Source organism: Terrapene carolina, unplaced genomic scaffold, assembly GCF_002925995.2.
Source record: "Terrapene carolina triunguis isolate 2854851 unplaced genomic scaffold, T_m_triunguis-2.0 Scaffold85, whole genome shotgun sequence".
NCBI classification, from domain to species: domain Eukaryota; kingdom Metazoa; phylum Chordata; order Testudines; family Emydidae; genus Terrapene; species Terrapene triunguis.
Window position 1 is genome coordinate 57,585,235 of NW_020664436.1, and position 21,220 is coordinate 57,606,454.

The 21,220-nt window shown below is 44.3% G+C and overlaps 1 protein-coding gene across 3 annotated transcripts in view; it reads right to left on the bottom strand.

Annotated features, from left to right (window-relative positions):
• The window catches only part of NCOA7 (nuclear receptor coactivator 7), a 136,252-nt gene that overhangs the window by 87,725 nt on the left and 27,307 nt on the right, over positions 1-21,220 (bottom strand). For all 3 annotated transcript variants that reach the window (XM_024197351.2, XM_024197348.2, XM_024197349.2), the window contains exon 2: positions 8,499-8,628. In XM_024197351.2, the coding sequence (XP_024053119.1) occupies positions 8,499-8,548 (50 nt within the window). In that variant the 5' untranslated portion in view covers positions 8,549-8,628. The remainder of the gene's footprint in view (positions 1-8,498; positions 8,629-21,220) is intronic.

Here is a 21,220-nt window from a genome sequence, read left to right on the forward strand (position 1 = left end):
CATTCTCTAGCAGACTGGGAATGACCAGAGGCTGAAGCCTGAGGCTGTGGCTACACTCGAAACTCCAAAACGCTGCTGCGGGAGTGCTCCCGCGGGAGTGCTCCTGCGGCAGCGCTTTGAAGTGTGAGTGTGGTCGCGCGCCAGTGCAGGGAGAGAGCTCTCCCAGCACTGCAGGTACTCCACCTCCACGAGGGGATTAGCTTACAGCGCTGGGGCACTGTTTACACTGGCGCTTTACAGCGCTGTAACTTGCTGCGCTCAGGGGGGTGTTTTTTCACACCCCTGAGCGAGAAAGTTGCAGCGCTGTAAAGCGCCAGTGTAGCCATAGCCTGAGCTGCAGTGATTCAAGTCTCCAGCTGAGGGGAGATAAAGATCTTGAGTTAATTTAATTTACTATGGGACTACAGGAAAGTTTGTTTAAGGTCAACATTCTACCCCCACCACCCACCCCCATCCCCTTTCAATTGAATGCCAGGGGGAGCTGCAGCTCAAGTTTTAGGGTTCTGCAATGTCACATTCACAGTCCTCCTAAAGTTTGCAAAGTCCTCCAGGGAAATAAAAAGGGAAGTCAGGACCTGATCATTCTAACGTGTGAAGAAAAATCAAACAAATGTAGAACTGTATGTTGATTTTATATATCACAAAGAGCAGTAAAGGATATACGTGATTTGGGGATTTGGCTTGGTTTACAATTCAGTCTTCATGCCTCTTCTTATTAGGTTGCCATCATAGCACTACCAAAGCTTGTATTCCACTGCAAATATTGTTAGGTAAATTGCGGCTTCCCAAAATATTTGATTGAATGAGAGGCTAACAACAAAAAACAAAAGAAACAAGCCAAAAACACCCCACAACCCTACCACAACTCTGTACTACTAAATGTTTGTTTATTAAATTGCCATTCTCAATGCTAGGATTTAAACAGCTTCATCTTGAATTTAAATTTCATGGAGGTCAACAGAATTGTTTGTGGGGTTCCCTACTGCAATTTGGCTGCACCTAGTTTTCTGTAAGGTGAAGTTACAGGACAATAGTACACTGGGAAGGCTATTTTAAAAACTGAAAAAATAAAACTGCAATATTTTAAAATTAGAATCTTAGTTTCTGCAAAGTACAGAAAGAGCCTAAAACTGAGGAATCAAACAAGTCTTGCCCTATTGTTTTCTGCTGCCCTCCCTTATGTTTTGAGGGCCATTAAGATGTAATGCTATTTAACTGCCCCAATGACAGGATCAGTTAAATTGTGCAATAATTACATAACCTTAAAAATCTCCAGGGACAGCTCCAAGACCCTTCCTATGGTGGAGGAAAATGAAGACATAATATATTATGACTACTATACCACCAACTCTTATCAGAACTGTACAGACTTCTGCATCAAAGCTGCATTATGTACACTGTTTACACACTAAAGGAGGGATAAGTTCAGTTTTTTCTAATGCTTTCTTTTTAAAGACAGATAAAAGTCACCAAAAGTCCCCCTTACAAAGGCAAATAGAAGGTCATTGTATGCTTATTGCATAACAAGTTAGTATTGCACATATCTTTCAGGATAAACAATTTGTGAAAATCAGCTATGAAATCTCTAATGTACCACAGTATGTTTTGAAATTAAGTAATCAAACACTTTTTACTCTGTATGTTTATAATGGTGCCCCAACAGAATTCAAAATACTCTTCATTCTAACTTTCTCCCTTCTTCCCTTTGCTAAAATTTCTTTAGACTAAACTTGGACTATTCCCTGGTCTCTCTTCCTTCACTCCCTTCTCACTGTGCATGGTGACTAGATATCAGGGCAGGCTCCAAGTTTTTTGCGGCCCAAAGCAAAAAAATTTTCCCGTGCGCCCCCCCCCCCGGCCCCACCCCAACTCCGCCCCTTCCCCGCCCCATTCCAACCCCTTCCCCAAATCCCCGGTCCCGCCTCCTCCTCTGGGCGCGCCGCATTTCCCCTCCTACCCGGGGAAAAGCGGAGTGCTCGGGGGAGGAGGCGGAGGTGAGCTGGGGGGGGGGGGGGGGGGGTCCCCCGCCCCCCCCCGGGGTTACCCCCTGCGGCCCTCCCCGCGCCCCCCACCGCCGCAGCTCACCTCCGCTCCGCCTGCTCCCCTGAGAGCGCCGCCGCCACTCCGCTTCTCCCCCCTCCCTCCCAGACCGCCACTCAGGGGAGCAGGCGGAGCGGAGGTGAGCTGCGGCGTTCGGTGGGGGACGGTTCCTCTGCCCCCCGCCATGGTTACTTCCTGCGGCCCTCCCCCACCACCGTAGCTCACCTCCGCTCAGGGCCGGCTCCCGGCTTTTTGCGCCCCAAACAAAACAAAAAAAAAAAAAGGGAGCCAGAGTGCCGCCCTTTGGAAAGTGCCGCCCCAAGCACATGCTTGGAGTGCTGGTGCCTAGAGCTGGCCCTGCTAGACATACAGCACTGAGAATCTCCTCTCTTCCAGAAAATGGCCCAAATGACCCAAATAAATACTCCTACTATCCCCGCATCTAGTAACAAAATGTTTGTTCTGCACTCCTATAAGGTACCTACTCAGTGAAGGCACAGATATCAGTATAAACTCACTAAGACTGCACAAATCACTGTTGTTGCTTGGACTGCCCTGAAAAAAAATCTGTATGTTGGGAACGTAGTCCTGTGACTGATTGCACAACTAGTGTTTAGGTAGTTCTTATACGCACTCTTATCCTGTCTTACACAAAGGATATCACAGAAATACATGCTGATAATGTAAAACCGCACCTATAGTTCAGAAATCAGAAGGACACAGTTCCCAGGCTAAGTGCTGCCTCAATACCTCCTAAAACCTTCGCATTCCATGCCCACTTCCATAACAGATTTTTTATGCAGAAATTAGACAACTGCAAACTGTCACACTTCTCAGATTTACACATACAATAAGAGCTATTCTTAATAAATGCAACAGCACTATGATGTGAGCAATGAACTGCAGATACCACCTATCCACACTAGAGGATCTTCTCAGTTTAGCAAAGCCCCTAATAAAAATATAAGAATTTCTTATACTGCTGTTTGTGCAGTTCTAGACATTCTTCAATGTCTGAAAGCTAAAGCCATTGTGCCAGGGATTCAAAATATTAAAAGTAGATTTCATTAAAAAAACACCCTAAAAAGTTATATAAAACTTTATATAGTTATACAAAAGCTCTGGAGTGATGTATTGATATAAGGCACGCTAGCAGGCAGAAAACCGGCTACAATCATTGACATTTCTGCTCCCCATAATATCACAAAGGTCTAAGTCCCAGAAGTTCCTTTATGGTAGCTCTAAGGCCAGATCTACACTAGGAAATCAGGTCAGTATAACTACATTGCTCAGAGGTTTGAAAAATCCACACCCCTGAGTGATGCAGTTAAACCGACCTAACCCCTGGTTTAGACAGCGCTAAATCATATAGCTACCGCCTCTTGGGGAGGTGGTGTACCTACACTGACGGAAGAAGCCTGTCAAGTGTAGACCTGCCCTTAGCATCCAGAGCTTTATCCACCACTTCATAGAGAAATCTTCAGTTATAGGGCAGATTATATGGGTTATAAATATTCATAAATCTGAACAAGTTATATCTCTTTAGTCATTTTTTTGAGAATGAAGCTTCTTTGGCATACATGCCATTGGTCATGACAATGGGACTAAAATATAATACTGTTTATAGTCTGAATAGCAGGATATTGAGCTAACATTTAAATCCCTGCAAGATGAGCTAAAACATTTTCATTATATAAGTAAGCTGATACAAGACAATATTTTCCCTACAGTAATTTATAAAATTCCAACTTCTGCTATATGTTGGCTTTGAGACTATTCATACTGCAAGGATAAACCGCCGGGTCACTATGCCTTAACAATATGTGGAAACTTGCCTTTCTGAAAACACAGAAAAGACTGGGGACAAACAGATGATAAAAAATACCCAAGCTTGATATATCTGCGTAGATGCATTCTATACAGTCAGTTTCTGACTTCTTCCAAGCAAGGTGTTAATGCTAGAGGATGAATGTGAAAATCTAACCACTGATTTAATATTTCTCAAATATTTTAATTACACTGTCGGATACGATTATAAAACAAAACTAGCTAAATAATCAACTCCTTCTTTACTTACAGATTCATAGATTCCAAGGCCAGAAGGGACCATTGTAATAATCTAATCTGGATAACACGGGCCATAGAACTTCCCCAAAATAATTCCTTTTGAATTAAGCAGATCTTTTAGAAAAACATCTGAACTTGATTTTAAAATGACCAGTGACAGAGAATCCACCATGACCCTTGGTAAATTCTTCTAATGGTTAATTACCCTTACTGTTAAAAATTTTCACCTTATTTCCAGTCTGAATTTGTCTAGTTTCAATTTCCAGCCATTGGATTGTGTTATACCTTTCTCTGGTAGACTGATGAGCACTTTATCAAATATTTTGTTCCCCATGCAGGTATAGACTGTGATCAAGTCACCCTGTGACGCTGTACCTCATAATGCTTTATGGGAATATGACATAACTGGAAATATGTTTTGTGTTGCCTGTGCCATGTAACATACCTCTGTAAAAGTTAAGGTCTACTATATCTATTCATCCTATTCGTACACATATATCATTTTGTACTTGAGGTTAAGAATATTGGCTGTATACTTACTTAGAAACCAAGCAAGCTTTGTGAGGCATTTGGTCAGCTTCTTTAGGAAGGAATTCGCAAGGTTAAGTACCCGATCAGGAAGCACTTGGGGAACAATGGATATTGGAATGCTCCAATCCACATAAAAAGGTGGCAGCTCCCAAGGGGGTTTCTGTGATCCAACCCATCACACACCCCTTAACCTTTTCTTTGTTAAACTAAATAGATTGAGCTCCTTTAATCTATCACTATAAGTAAGGCTAAGATTTTATCATGGATATTTTAGTCAAAGTCATGGACAGGTCACGGGCAATGAAGAAAAATTCACGGAAGCCCATGACCTGTCCCTGACTTTGACTAAAAATATCCATGATAAAATGGGAAGGGGCTGGGCAGCTGTGGGGTGGCTGAGAGCTCCGGGGCCTCCACCACCCATAGAGGGTTGGAGCTCCAGGTCCTCCTGTTCCCCCATGGTGGCGGAGAGCTGCAGAGTCCACCTCCCTCCCCAGTGGCGGGGAGCTGCGGGGATCACCCTGCCGCTGTCGCCACCACAGCCGGGGACTGCGGGGATCCCCCTGTTGCCTGCGAGGTACCTGTCACCCGCAGCGGCCAGGAGCTGTGGGGTACCCCTCCTGCCCACAGTGGCTGGGAGCTGCGGGGTACCCTCACTGCCCATGGTGGCTCAGATCTTTGGGGCCAGCTGCCTCAGGCAGCAGGGCTATCTCATAGCTCCCTGCCCTGCGGGAGGCAGCGAAACCCTGAAGCTCCCAGCCACCAGGGCTGAAGTCATGGAGGTCTTTGGAACTCACGGATTCCATAACTTCCGCAACCTCCATGACAAAATCGTAGCCTTAACTATAAGGCATGTTTTCTAATACAGTAAAAGCTGTTTTATCCGACACTTCACCAACCGGAAAGCTCTATAAACCGGCATTTCTGATCTTCATTGAAATTCCAGTTTATAGTCCAGTTGGTGCGGGGCCAGCAGGGGGTTGGGGCATGGGAGGGGATGTGATGCGCGGGCTCTCGGAGGGAGTTTGGGTGCAGGAGGGGGGTTGGGGCATGGGAGGGTGTGCGGCGTGCCGGATCCAGGGGTCACTCACCTCGGGCAGCTCCCCACAAGCGACTACCTGCCCCAGCTGCTCCTAGGTGGAGGTGCAGCAGGCAGCTCTGCGCGCTGACCCCGCCCTGTCTTGAGTGCTAGTTCCGCAACTCCCATTGGCTGAGAGCCGCAGCCAATGGGAGCAAAGGGGGCGGCGCCTGTGGGTGGAGACATTGCGCAGAGCCGCCTGCCACGCCTAATGAACCCCAAATCATTTTCATCCTTATCCTAGTTTAAAAACCCCTGTGGGGACTCTCTTATTTTGGTTGAAGAGTGGCTTATTTCAGATTAGTTTACACCATGTCCCCAATCAATTTAAGCTATTTCTTTCTGTAGAGAAGGCCTAACTTACAACTGCCATTTCTTGTCAATCTTCTCCAAGTACTCCTCAGGCCTTGGCTACACTGACGCTGAACAGCGCTGCAACTTGCTGCACTCAGGGGTGTGAAAACGCCCCCCCCGAGCGCAGCGAGTGCAGCGCTGTAAAGCGCCAGTGTAATCAGCGCCTGCAGCGCTGCACGCTCGCTCGCAGCGCTACAAGCTATTCCCCTCGGAGAGGTGGAGTACTTGCAGCTCTCTCGCAGTGCTGGCGGTGCGACTACACTCGCGCTTCACAGCGCTGCCGCGGCAGCACTGTGAATTCTCAAATGTAGCCAAGGCCTCAGTGTCACCCTTCCTCTCAGTAGAGGAACTGAACTTGTAACTCCCTCCACAGCTGTCCCATGCATCAGCCAGGATTTGGGAGAATAGAAGCTAGTGTAACTAGTACCCTAATAATCACTGCCTCTTGCAAACAAAGAGGGTTGTGGTACGTGGAACCCTTCATTAATTTAAGGGGTCCTGAGAGTAGTTCTAGACTTTGGGAGAGGGAGAAGAGAACTACTGCCATAGTCACCACTTAGAAACTTTTCAAAGCTGAAGCTCTCAAATTATCACTACTATGAACTTCCACACTACTATTACGTCTACATTCCATCTCACATTCACCTTAGGTTTTGGCTAAACAGCAACCAAACATTATTGCACCCTTTTTCCCACTCCTGTTATTAGGGAGGGGACATACTTTATTACAAGTCCACAAAACACCTAGCACAGTTTTTGGTGCAGTTGGTTAACAAGAATTAGACTTGGAAGAATTTGATTTTGATTTTTTTATAATTTCAACAGATAATGTCAATGTTTCTTTGTAAGTATTTTTTTATTTTTATCGATTTAAAGTTGCGCAGAATTATGTGTTTAAGCATTTGTTCCTGATTTTTATTCATTTAAATTTTCAGAGTTGAGGGAAATTATCAGGAGAGGTCAGACAATAATTATTTAATGTCAGTAGATGCTGAGATTCAAAAAGGTAAAACTTTATAGACATTAAAACACAAACTGTCAACAGCCAATGTCAAAATATACAAGGTAAATATCCCTAAATCAAACTCTAATAAGAGTTTTCTTATTAGCATTTTTCTTACTATGCCAATCTGTAAATTTTGATTATTATTGACAGAAATATTTTTTCGTCAGTTTCTGTACAGTGAAACAGCCATTTACCGATAACAATCTAATCCTTCCAATCCTAACAATAATTAAGTACAGACTGGAGAGGGAAGGTGTTAAAGCACCTTTGTGGTGGATTTTCCTTCCCAGTAATGTTACAGCAGCTATTTTTATATCTCTGTTTGAAAGCAGAGTGAAGAATTTTACTCTCATATTTTTCAAACAGACTAACTGAGCTTTGGCACTTTTTCTCCCATACAGCTCATCATGGATGACTATTTATAAAATGTTTATTATATTAACAAAGAATTAATTTCCCAGCAACTCATTTTTATCCTTAAAAATCACATGCCATGGCTCCCAGATAATAAAAATAGTTGGCAAAAATATAATGCTGTCTTTATAAATAGTAATATAATCTAACTACTAGAGTAGTTTATAAGTATTAGCATAGAACGGGGTAGGCAACCTATGGCACAGGTGCCGAAGGCAGCACGCGAGCTGATTTTCAGTGGCACTCACACTGCCCGGGTCCTGGCTACCGGTCCGGGGGGCTCTGCATTTTAATTTAATTTTAAATGAAGCTTCTTAAACATTTTGAAACCTTATTTACTTTACATACAACAATAGTTTAGTTATATATTATAGACTTATAGAAAGAGACCCTCTAAAAAGGTTAAAATGTATTACTGGCACACGAAACCTTAAATTAGAGTGAATAAATGAAGACCCGGCACACCACTTCTGAAAGGTTGCCGACCCCTGGCATAGAACATCATCTTATCTTTCAAATTATTAGGGTGATGGTCTCCCATAATTTACCCACCTTCCCACTATAAGACTGTACTGCTGAATCGTTCTCTCTTTAGGAATCTGAAGTTAACAAACTTCTGTTGTGTTGCAGATTTACAGTCACTGCAGCTTTATCCAGTTCACCTTAAACAGGAGCCAGGCAAGTTGCTGAACAGGAGCCAGGCAAGTTGCTGATATGAGATTCAGAGCATATTACAACTAAATTCAGTAACAGCTCTGTACTGTAAGTAACATTTATAACTGGTATTGCAGCGCTGCCTCCATTACCGAGAAACAGCAGGAAAAGGACAACAAATCATTACTCAAACTCAAGGGGGGGAAAGCAGATAGAAATCAAGCTCCCACTGAGGCACCTGTGGATTCATAATTCACTAGATTATCATTTTAAAATATGAAAAACAAGACTATTACCGATGGCAAAGTCCACAGGTACATTTTTATCAGCACTGAAATAATAATGCACACTTACCGGGCAAAATAGCCTTGTCTCCGCTCCTTCTTCTCCTCCTTAGTCTCCATGGTATACAATGAAAAGTGCCAGGTGAGCGTTTGGGGTGTGTTTCTCTTTTTCACAGTGCCTCATACCCATGTATAGTTCCCTGTATTTATCATTTAAAAGCAAAAAGGAAGTTCATAAATCAAAATGTCAATAACTTCTGCAGCAATTTACAGTGCGGAGATAACATACATAGCCTCATGACAAATGGCAGTAAACTTTAACCAGTGAAAACATGTCACATGATACGGACCTATTGTACCAAAAACACAAGACTATGAATATGGTCGGGCAAGTCACTGCAGAAAAATCATATCTGAGATTTGTTTGTTTTTGTTCTTTTTTTTCTGAGGGAGAATCAGAGCGAATCTGAAGAGAGTTTGATATGAAAATCAGTGACAGCATTTACAATGGCATACTACAGGGGATTAATTCAAAGCGCTGTAACAATGTCTTAACAGCTTGTAAATATTTTATCCTTTACAGATTTGTAAATTGGTTGTATATACCAAAAAAGCCCACCCTTCTTTTGTTTCCCAGTTATGACCATAATGATCCCAAACTGCCTAGAAATCCTATAATACGAGAAGCAAAACCTGAAATAATAATTTAAATTGCATTTACTGAAAAATGCTGACAAAAGCAACAAACCGGAAAGTTTGAGTAGGGGCCCACTGACAATTCAACCTGAAATAGTAAAAGGCAATCTGTTTTCTCTGTAACAGCACAGGTATTGTTTTTCATTCCTCATTAAACCAATATGGAAAATCACAAATAACGATGGTACAGGTTGAACCTCTCTAGTCCGGCATCCTTGGGACCTGACCGGAGCTGAACTAAAGAATTTGCTGAACCACGGGAAGTCAATGCAGAGTTCCATTGGGTCTCCATAGGCGTGGGAAGTAGGGGTATGGGAGGTGCTGCAGCACCCCCAGGCTTTGCGCCCATCGTATCCACCCCCCCTCAGGGGCCCTGTTGCCACCCGGGGTCCCGGCCACCGGCCCCCTGCCTGGGGGCTCCAATGCCGGCCCCAGGTCCCAGCCGCCAGCCCCTCGCCCGGGGTCCTAGCCGCCGACCCCAGGTCCTCTCCCTCCCTCCCAGAGCTTGAACGCCACAAATCAGCTGTTCATGGCACTCCAGAAGCGTTGGGAGGAAGGAGGAGGAGTTGGGGTCACCAGCGCGCAAGAGGCGTGGGGGGAGGATGGCAGAGTGGAGAGTTTGGCACCAGTGGATGCTCTGCACTCACTGATTTTTCCCCATGGGTGTTCCAGCCCTGGAACACCCATGGAGTCGGTGCCTATGCCGGACCATGGATATTGCCAGACCAGGGAGTGACGGATTAGAGAGGTTCAACCTGTACGGTGCTTGCAGATGAATTGTAACCACCTTGAACAAGGAACCAGTGACTTTTCTGGGCTGTATGAAAAATATACCTAAAGAAGGTCAAGATAACATCCAAAGTTTTAAACTATTGCAGATTAACATATCAGTTTTGGCTAGATATCTGTTTATGGCATTATGCATTGGAATCACAGCATCTTTACACAATGCAGGACCAAGGCACTTTTAAGCCAGAGGGTAGGATTTTCAAATGGGCTCTGCACTACAGCTGGGCAAAATATTAATTGGAGCAGGGACTTGAACACAGGTGTCCTCCCCTCCCCCTAACTGCCAGGCTAGAGAGTAATTCTCAATGAATATTTATTTATTTACACAAAATGAAACCACTTCTACAAAAGAGGTTCAGAGACACCTATCCCAGGCTAGTCAACAAATAGCTTGGTGGTTAGGGCATTCCCCTGTGACATGGGAGACCTGGATTTAAATCCCTGCTCCAGACTTGGAACGTGAACCTGGGTGTCCCACATCCAAACTGAGTGCCCTAATCACTAAGCTATTAGATATGGGGGAGGCCTACACTGCTACTCAGCACTGGTCTAACGGTGCTCCCACTGAAGTCAATGACAGGCCAATGCCATGCGCTTTTGAAAATCCCATCCAAAGCGTCTCTGGAGCAACTCTTTTTCCAAGAGGCTATTCTGATGGACATATGCTCATTTTCTCACACACACATACACAGATGGAAGTAGTAATTTAATTGGGAGTAACTTTCCTGCACACTAGATTAGATTTTAAGGCCAGAAGGGACCATTAAATCATCTAAGTAGTCTGATTTCCTCTATAATACAGGCCGTAGAATATCATCCAGTTACTCCTGCATTGAGCCCAATAACTTGGGCTTAGCTAAAGCACATCTTCTATCAAGAGATGGAGAATCCATCACCCCCCTTAGTAATGGGAGACATACAAATGATTTCGCATGTAAGCAACAGAAAATCTACCCCTTAGCATAATCTGTTCCCACCAGTTTTGTTTCTGCATTAAAATCACACTCCTCAAACTAGCAGGCATCTATCAAAGTAAATGTAATACCAAAGAAGAAGATATTTGGTAGTGTGTAATATTATATTCTATCAAAACATTTGGAATAATTTTCCCATCCCCATATAATGAGCTCTGAACATCATCAGCCCATGTTCCTCAACATATACAGCATCAAAATGCACTTTCTATTCTTACAAATTCTTTGTGGTTAACTGAACATATTCCAAATTAAAATCTTCTTTCTATACAGTTATCTTATTTAGTGGTCATCATTGGAGTCTGCTAACAGCAATCATCATAAACCCTAAATTGAATTAGATAGATTAGACAGATTTACCGTTTTAAAAAATGATGAAAAATCCCAATCAAGTGCTCTGCAAACTAAAATGTTGCAGTCTTCAGTAGGATACTAGGATCTATGTGACAGTAGCATAGGAAAAACACCATAACATGCCATTCTGTCCCAGATACTTAGGGCCCAATTATGCAAGATGCTGAGTGCCTCCTGAAAAATTAGGAGCACGCTTACATCCAGCCTCTTTGGGAGGCCCTGAACAGCTTTCAGCACCAAGTTCTAAATACTTAGATGTTTAAATGTAAGGCAACAACAGTCACTTTTTTTGCTTGTGCTGTATTTAGAGTCAAGCCTGCACTTGGAGTTCAAGTGCCATCTATCCAGTAAATTTCAAGAAATTCAAGTGCAGAAGGAGCCTCTTCTTCTTCTCTAACTTTGACCACACATCAGGTAGTAAAAACAAAAACATTCTGTGCAGAGTGTCACATAGCAAATCTACGCATGAGAATGCAAGTCAAGAGGCTACAATTTGCTTCCCATTTCAGCTCCATACAACACAAACAAAAGCAGTAGAATGTATCCCTTCAGGCAACTTCAAAATCAAGACTAAATACAATAGAAGTGCAGTATTCTATTCAGGATAAATGGACTACCCTGAAAATGGGAACATAATATATAACGTAGAAGTGAAGTGAGGGAGTTCAGATAAAATTGAGGAATTCTTAAAAGAGAAGTAAAGTGTCTGTTCTTTTTTGTCTTATTGTACTGAGAGGGAAATAATGAGCTCATCTCAAACATTGTTAAGAAGTTCTTCTTCTATTGTTTTGTTTAGTTTTAAATCTTAGCTCACTTTCTCTGAAAGAAATTTGAGTAATTCCAGAGAAAATACTAATGCATCTTAAAGGTATGTTGTAAGGTTAAAATCTGTACTTAACAAAAAATTACGTCTTAATGTACTATAGAAACAGATATTAAAAATGCACATTTTTTAAAAATCCAATTTAGTTTTCACCATTTATGTTTGGAGTTTTTGCGCTTCACTTGAACAAGGAAAACAAACTAGGTGAGAGGTTCTGAAACTTTTTCATAGCACGGATCACATTACAATAGCGATATTGTCTCATGGACCATCTCCCATCATGACCAAATAACACTCTACAGTAATTACTACCAAAAATAATAGTTGGGAAAGAAAAGCTTCAGTTTCTGGTTCTCATGCACTAGTTCAATGCTGCAATGATTTGATTAACAAACACTACAGGGGAATGTTTAGTGCTAAATAATACACATTTTTACTTGAAATTTAAAAACATCTGAAAATTCTTTAATAAATTTTTATAACTTTTATTAAATAAAGAAACCCCATATTTTTCACTCTAACAGATAGTGTCCCTTCAATACTGTCAGAAAAGAGATTAGGAGAGATATTTAAAAATCCACCTCTTGTAGTAACCTTTTCTGTACTACAGATAAGGATTGGATTATGAAGCTTCTATGGAGGTCCAAAGACAATATTTTTATTAGGGAGAAAGATACTCATATTCTCAAATACTGCCAGCCAGGGCCGCCCAGAGGATTCAGGGGGCCTGGGGCAAAGCAATTTCGGGGGCCCCTTCCATACAAAAAAGTTGCAATACTATAGAATACTATATTCTCGTGGGGGCCCCTGTGGGGTCTGGGGCAAATTGCCCCACTTGCCCCTCTCCCCCCGCCCCCCCGGGTGGCCCTGCTGCCAGTATGGCCCAGGCTCAAAAACACAAGTATGACATAGTTGAATTTCTCTGTATAGGTATTTCAGGTTCAGTATTATTTCCTAATAAAATGCACTTTTCAAAAGATGGGAGAAAGTTTCTATTTAAGGACTCTGATGATGCTAGGGTTTTTTTGCTTTGTTTTGTTTTTTGGACACACTTTTCTAAAGAGGGAAGATCTGGTTGAATGATCTCATACACTCGATCTCAAGATGAATTATTGCTAAACTCCATGTTGAGAACAATTAAATCAGTGTTAAATAACATAGCCAAATAAAATATATACCAATATGAAATATTTAAAACTATACTAGAAATTTGGGTTAGTTATGTGTTTAGCCTTCTTGCTTTCGGTTTATTTTATTAATACCTAAATAGTCCTCTAACCCCTTTTCATTAACCCCTTTTAACTGAGTCTTAGGGACTCTTATTTTCTTCCTTCTTTTCACCTCTCAATCTATCAAGATGAACTGATTGATTTTAAACAACAAATTAATTAAACATTAAGAACATTTTGTTATTTGTGTTCCAAGTCATTTGTTTTCTTTAAATAAGTCTGTTTGGTGCACACCAGGGTAACAACCTATAATCACTTTTTGACTGGCTCTGCGACAGAGTTCTCAAGCATCAAGTACTATTTTCCTGAGCTGTGCACATTGCTGATGGTATATTCAACAATATTAGTTCACAGATGAGCATGAAACAGATTCTGGTATTTTGATATGACATTCAGTTTATCTGGTGCTTTATCTGGTGCTTGTCACTTTGTGCAACAAGTTTAAGAATCACACACATGAAAAACGTCACCACACACAGACACATCCCACAGAGAAACTGTGAAAATCTAAGGCCACATCTACACTACAAAGTTAAGTTTGACTTTATGTAAGTCGACATCGAGCCTCCGATTTAAGCAAGTCGATCTTGCGTGTCCACACTATGCTCATTGTGTCGATGGAGTGCATCCTCACGAGCAGGGCTTGCATCGACACACGGAGCACTGCACTGTGGGTAGCTATCCCACACTGCACGTAGCAGAGTGGAATTTTGGGTTGGGCTTGCAATGCCTTATGGGACCAGAACATTGGCACAGGTGGTTATGGGAACATGGCGTTAGCCTCCCATGATGCACTTACCTATCTCCCTCCCTGAAATCAACGGCAAACAATCCAAGCCTTTTTTGCACCTTTTTTCATAAACCTGGGTTACCCACACGGATGCCATAGCACAATAAGCATGGACCTGCTCAGCTGTACGCTGTTGTTTTGAGCATTACAAACACCTCGCACCTTATTCTGCAGTATTTACACAGCTGATACAGGAGCCGCTGCATGGAACAATGTGATGCCACACAAGCAGCCCTGCTGGAAGACATAGAGCAGAGCAATTCGCAGTTGCTGGTGACAGTCATGCATCACCTTGACACAGTTGAGTGCTGTTTCTGGGCCTGGGAAACAAGCACTGACTGGTGGGACCGCATCGTTAGGCAGCTATGGGATGACGAGCAGTGGCTGCAGAACTTTTGAATGCATAAGGCCACTTTCCAGGAACTGTGTGAAGAGCTTTCCCCAGCCCTGAAGCACAGCAATACTAAAATGAGAGCTGCTCTGACAGTGGAGAAGCGAGTGGAGATAGCTCTGTGGAAGCTTGCAATGCCAGACTGCTACCGGTCAGTGGGGCATTGATTCGGAGTGGGTAAATCTACTATGGGATCTATTGTGATCCAAGTTTTCAGGGCCATCAACAGACTACTGCTAAGAAGGGTAGTGACTCCGGGCAACGTGCAGGACATAGTGGATGGTTTTGCTGCAACGGGATTCCCTAACTGCAGCGGGGCGATAGACGGAACGCATATCCCTAGCTTGTCACCAGACCACCTTGTCAAAGAGTACATAAACCAAAAGGGATACTTCTCAATGGTGTTGCAAGTGCTGGTGGATCACAGGAGCCATTTCACCAACATCAACGTGGGATGGTTGGGAAAGGTGCATGACGCACACATCTTTAGGAACACAGGTCTGTTCAAAAAGATGCTAGCAGGAACTTTCTTTCCAGACCGCAAAATAACCACTGATGATGTTGAAATGCCACTCGTGATCCTGGGAGACCCAGCCCCTATCCCTTGCTCCCACGGCTCATGAAGCTGTACACAGGCAGCCTGGACAGCAGTAAGGACTGGTTCAACCATAGGCTGACTAAGTGCAGAATGGTGGTGGAATGTGCCTTTGGATGTTTAAAAAATTGCTGGTGTTGTTTGCTTACTAGGTTAGACCTTAGTGAAAGCAATATCCCCATTACTATTGCTCCCTGCTGTGTGCTCCATTATCTCTGTGAAACAAAGGGAGAAAAGTTTCTGCTGGGGTGGGGGGTTAGGATGACCAGATGTCCCAATTTTATAGGGACAGTCCCGATTTTGGGGTCTTTTTCTTATATAGGCTCCTATTACCCCCCCATTCCCTGTCCCGATTTTTCACATTTGCTGTCTGGTCACCCTATGGGGGGTTGAGGCAGATCACCTGGCCGCCAATTTTGAGCAGCCAGACATCAGGGCAATAAGAAGAGCACATCAAGGGGCTCGCGTCTCTGTGAGGCTTTGAAAACCAGTTTCAGCAATAAGCCAGAATAATGTGACCCTTATCTGTGTTGTTCCTTAGCAAACTGTCCCCTCCATTGCATTTTCTGCCCTGTAAACTTCACCCCCACGAACCACCATGTGTTGAATGAATAAAGAATATTTTCTCCTCAATCCATTACGTTTTATTATGCACACAAACACACAGAGACAGCAAAGAAAAGTAAGATAACCTGGGGCACAGGGCTGATAACACTGGGGGGTGGGGAGGAGGGAACAAGGAAAGTTTGCTTATAAGTGCACTGCAATAACAATCAAAGGTGTAGGAATGGGCGCCTTCGGGTACAAGGACCCTGCCCTGGTGTTGAGTGCAAGGGATATCAAACTTTCGCCCCCCTCCCCTGCCTCATAGGACATTGTGGGAGGAGGATGTAGAACTGGGTGATTATGGCAGCAGGTTCAGCATAGGCTGCAGAGGGACTCTAGCATCCAGCTGCCTTCCTTGAACCTCAGCCAGACACTCAATATGTCAACACGCCTTCATAATCCACAGCATCCCTTCCTGTGTGGCACGCTCCTGTTCCCTACATGCTCTCCTGTCCTCCCTGTCCATGTCCTTGGACAGTGTAATCCTCCATGATCTGAGCTCCATCTTATCACTCTCGGAAGCGCGCATTAACTCATTGAACATGTTCTACCGAGTCTTCTTTTTCCGCCTTCTAATCTGGGAAAGTCTCTGTCCCGGTGTGGAGGATGCTCCAACAGACAAGGTTTCAGCTGCAAGGAGGGTAGCATTGACAGTGCATACATTGTTTCTGGTGCAAGGTTAATTTTTTTTTAATAATAAAACACCCCTCAATACACTTCACTGCAAGCCACAACGTAATCACAACCACTGGCTATTGCAAGGGTCGGTCTGCTGCTCCAGCCATGGTGAGTAAGGCCATGAGGCATGGGCGAGAGGCCTTGTGCTGCTGCTTTTGTGAAGACATCCTTGGGATCACAGGTTGGAACTTGAGAAAAGCCCCCTTTCCCCTAGCAACCTGGATGGTGCTTGAGGACAGGCACCAGTGTAAAGCCCCCCAAATAGTTTGTTTTTTACAAAAGCAGTATGGGGGGGGGGGAGAAGACAAACAGGAAGCTGCCATCCCGCCACCCCCGTTTTGTTTTTTTTATAATGCTGCTTGCAGTACACGGTGATCCCTTCCAATCATAACCATGGCATGTTTGGGAAAGCGTGGTTGTGTGATCCAGATTTCACCAAACAGGGGGCAGATTACTTGTTGAATTGTTTGCAGTTTAAGGGCTAGCATTGAAAACTTATCCTGTTTCCTAGGTGACCCTAACAATATCACTCTCCTGAGGGTAACAGAGGCGGCAAAGGAGCAGATTCTGCAAGCGTCTGGGTACAGACCTGGTCCTTATGCTGCAATGCTGTGTGCTGCAGAGTTAATACTGGAGTGGCACGGGAAACTGTCCTACCAGGACGAAATAAGACAGCCCTTTCCAGAAACCTTCTGCAAAAGATTGAGGAGTACCTCCATGAAAGCTTCCTAGAGATCTCCATGGAGGATTCCTGGGCCATCCCTGTGCAAATAAACAGTCTTTTTTGGAGAGCACCCCCTGCATAGCTGGACTGGCCACCAATACCTTCTACACCTACTTTTTTGTTCAGATTAAACATAAAAAATGATAGCCAGTAACCCCTACGGTTTGATTGGAAATGTATACTCACCAGAGGTGCCTTCCCAGGCATCACGCTCTGTTGCCAACTGGTCCTGTGTAGGGATGGGCTCCAGGATTAAAAACAGTTCTTGGCTGTCGGGGAGAATGGATCCTCTGCTTTCCTGCCGCGCATTCTCCTCCTCCTCAACAAAATCCTCCTCATTGTTGCTCAAGGCCACACGGGGCTCCCGGGAGGTATTCACGGAGAATTTTGGAGTAGTGGTGGGATCACCGCTAAGAATCGCATGCAGCTCCTCATAAAAGCGGCATGATTGTGGGGCAGAACCAGAACAATTGTTCATCTCCCTTGTCTTTTGGTATGCTTGCCAAAGCTCCTTTATTTTCACACGGTACTGCCGCATGTCCCTGTTGTAGCCCTTCTCCCCCATCATGCCCCGTACAATCTTGGCATAAATGTCAGCGTTTCATCTGCTGGACCGGAGCTCTGTCGGCACAGACTCTTCTCCCCACACAACAATAAGATCCACCACCTCCTGTGTACTCCATGCTGGAGCGCATTTGCGGCCTTGAGTCTCCAAGATCAACTGTGCTGGTGAGCTCTACATGCAGATCAAACAGGAAATGAAAACTCAAAAGTTCCCAGGGCTTTAACAGGGGAGCAGCTGTTTCCTGTGTACCTGGCTGACGTGCAGTGGAGTTGAAAGTATCTCCAGAGCAGTCACGGGGAGCACTGTGGGACACCTCCTGGAGGTCAATTCATTCGAATTACACAATGCAGTGTCTACACTATCCCATGTCGACTCGTGGATGTCGAATCAAGCACTACGCCTCTCGCAGAGGTGGAGTACAGAAGTCGACTTTACAGGCCACTTAGGTCGGCGGAAGGGATTCAGTAGTCTAGAAACACATTATTAGTTTGACTTAACGCGGCTTATGTCAACCTAAGTTTGTAGTGGACCAGGCCTAACCCATACAAGAGCTAGCACTTTTCTCTCTTCCATGTCCCCCATTACTGTAATATGTACATGCTTCACAATCTTTGTTGCATGTTTCCTGACAAAATCTTGAGAGGTAGGGAAGTGCTATTATTTCCATTTTACAGATGGGGAACAGAGGAACATGGAGACTAAATGACTTGCTGATATCATACAGGAAGTCTATAGCAAAGCAGGAAACTGAACCCAGGTCTCCAAAGTCCCAGGTTAGCATGCTAACCACTGGACCATCCTTCTCTCTCTAGGTTCTCCAACAAACAATGGCAGACAAAGCAGGTCTGAGCCTGCATTTCAACAGCTTTCTGAATTTCTAGCACAGAATAACCACTATATTATTAACTGGAGAACAGATACATTTGATTGCTTCCTATTATTGTTAGGAGGCCTGAATCAGGGCTCTACTGTATTAGTTATTGCACACACATGTAACATAGAAGAGAGATTCCCTGCTCCAAAGAGCTTACAATCTAAACACATGGTTCTGTTTCAATCTGCTTCCTTGGAGAGGACTATATTTGAAATGTAAGAAAACATGCAGGGTTTTATTTGTTTCAATGTCAATTTGACACATATAAGGACACAGTGATAGCAGCAAGGATATTGCCAGTAAAACAGCCAGAAAATAGGTAGCAAAAAGGACTCAACATTATAAAAATGAAGTAGTAGTAGTGTGTGTGTGGGGGGGGGAGGGGTTCTTAAGGAAAAATTATATACAGCACTTTGAGAATGATCTTGAAATATGGATCAGAGTGAAAAAAGGAAGAGTTCAGCAAGCTAGAGCAATGCAAGTGGAAGTATTTACTCCATTTTACTAATTAGGGACCTGATCCTGCAACTGGCTTCAAGAGGGCAGATCTCTGTGCCCACATGGAACCCAGTAAAGTCAATGGGGCTCTATGCGGGTGCAAGGATCCACCTACACAGTTTCACGATTGTGACAGAAGAAGCTTATTCAATACAGACTTATTGTGAAGCAAGTAAGTTTGGAGTGTGAGTATTCTGATTTGTTATCAAGTCGTGGAAATGAGAATAAGGTTTACATGCTGTGGGTTACTGGGCTGAAGCACATATATTATCAAGTCTAAAGAAATATTCATGTTAACATGCCTTTCCATTTATTCAAACAGTACAACAAGCAGGTGGATTTTAACACTATACCTGCAAAGTGAAAGGCGATGTCAATTTTCATTAAGTTATTCAGCAATGACTGGACCAATCAGGTTTACTTTGAATTACTGTCATGATCAACTAGTTGATTTCATTTGCTGCAATCATAAAAACCCAAGTAGAAGAACAACACTGCAGTGTCTCAGGATAAAAAGGCAACAGAAATGCATAGCCAGCAAAGATTAGAGTAAGCCACAGCTTATTTAGTTCTTTCTTCAGGCAGAATGCTGCAACTACAAATAAGATTGGAGGCTTATAAGTAAGCTCCAGCACATCCATATAATTTAGCCTGAGCTACATTTTATTAAATTAGATTTAAGTGCCATAAACAATAAATGCAGAAGTTATCAGAAGGTTACCTTAAGAAAACCAGGGAATTTTTACCCTCAATTATGTAATCAAGGTACTGACTACCATGTGAATTTTAAAGACATTTCCAAAACACAAATATGAATAAGCTCTTTGTCTTTGCAAAAAGTCTCATAGACTCATAGACTCATAGACTTTAAGGTCAGAAGGGACCAATATGGTCATCTAGTCTGACCCCCCGCATGATGCAGGCCACAAAAGCTGACCCCCCCACTTTCCCTTAACTCTGCTGTTGAAGTCTCCAGATCGCGATCTAAAGACTTCAAGTCGCAGAGAATTTTCCAGCTTGCGACCCCTGCCCTATGCTGTGGAGGAAGGCGAAAAACCTCCAGGGCCACTGCCAATCTACCCTGGAGGAAAATTCCTTCCCGACCCCAAATATGGCGATCAGCAGAACCCCGAGCATACAGGCAAGATTCTCTAGCCAGACCCTCATTTTACCAGCGATGGCCGTTATTGCCTAATTGATTAGAATCCCGTAATCCCATCAAACCATTCCCTCCATAAACTTATCTAGCCTAATCTTGAAGCCAGAGAGGTCTTTCGCCCCCACCGTTTCCCTCGGAAGGCTGTTCCAAAATTTCACCGCTCTGATGGTTAGAAACCTTCGTCTAATTTCAAGCCTAAACTTCCCCACGGCCAGTTTATATCCATTCGTTCTCGTATATCCATTCGTTCTCGTAGTCATGGTCCAATCAACTTGCTAGCCAGTTTAGACTACACCTGGAAAGCTTCCTCATTGGGGTGAGATTGAGTCTGCTCATGCAATCCTTGCTCACGAGAGTAATCCTTACTTATGCAAATAGTTCCATTGATTTCAATGAGTTTGGGCGAGTAAGAGTTGAAGCAGCAGGCCTACAGTGTTTCTTGCAATGATACTGCACTTGTAAAATCTAATAAAGTGGTTTTCAACCTGTGGTCCACAGACTATGTCTAAGGCAGGGGTCTCAAACACGCGGCCCGTGGGCCAGGCCCGCCAAGCTCCCCACGCCACCCCACACCGCTCCCCGCCCCCCCACCCCTCTGCCAACCCATGGGATTGCCTCCTGACGCTGCGAGCCCCACACTGCTCTCTGAAGCAGCCGGCAGCAAGCCCCTTTGGGCCGGGGGGGAGGGGGAAGGAGGCAGAGGGCTCCGGCATTGCCTCCTTCCAGGCACCGCCCCCCGCAGCTCCCATTGGCCGGGAACAGGGAACCGCGGCCAATGGGAGCTTCGTGGGAGGTACCTGGAGGAGCGGCAAGAGCAGCACAAGCAGGGAACCCCGAGCCTCTCCCCCTCCCCCAGCGGCTGCAGGGACACTGGCGCCTGCCCTGGCCCCCGTGAGCGCCGCTGCTGCCACCCCAGAGCCGCTCTAGGTAAGCAGCACCAGGCTGGAGCTCACACCCTGAACCCCTCCTGCACCCCCAACTCCCTGCCCTGAGCCCCCAGCCACATCCCACACCCCAACTCCCTGCCCTGAGCCCCCTGCCACATCC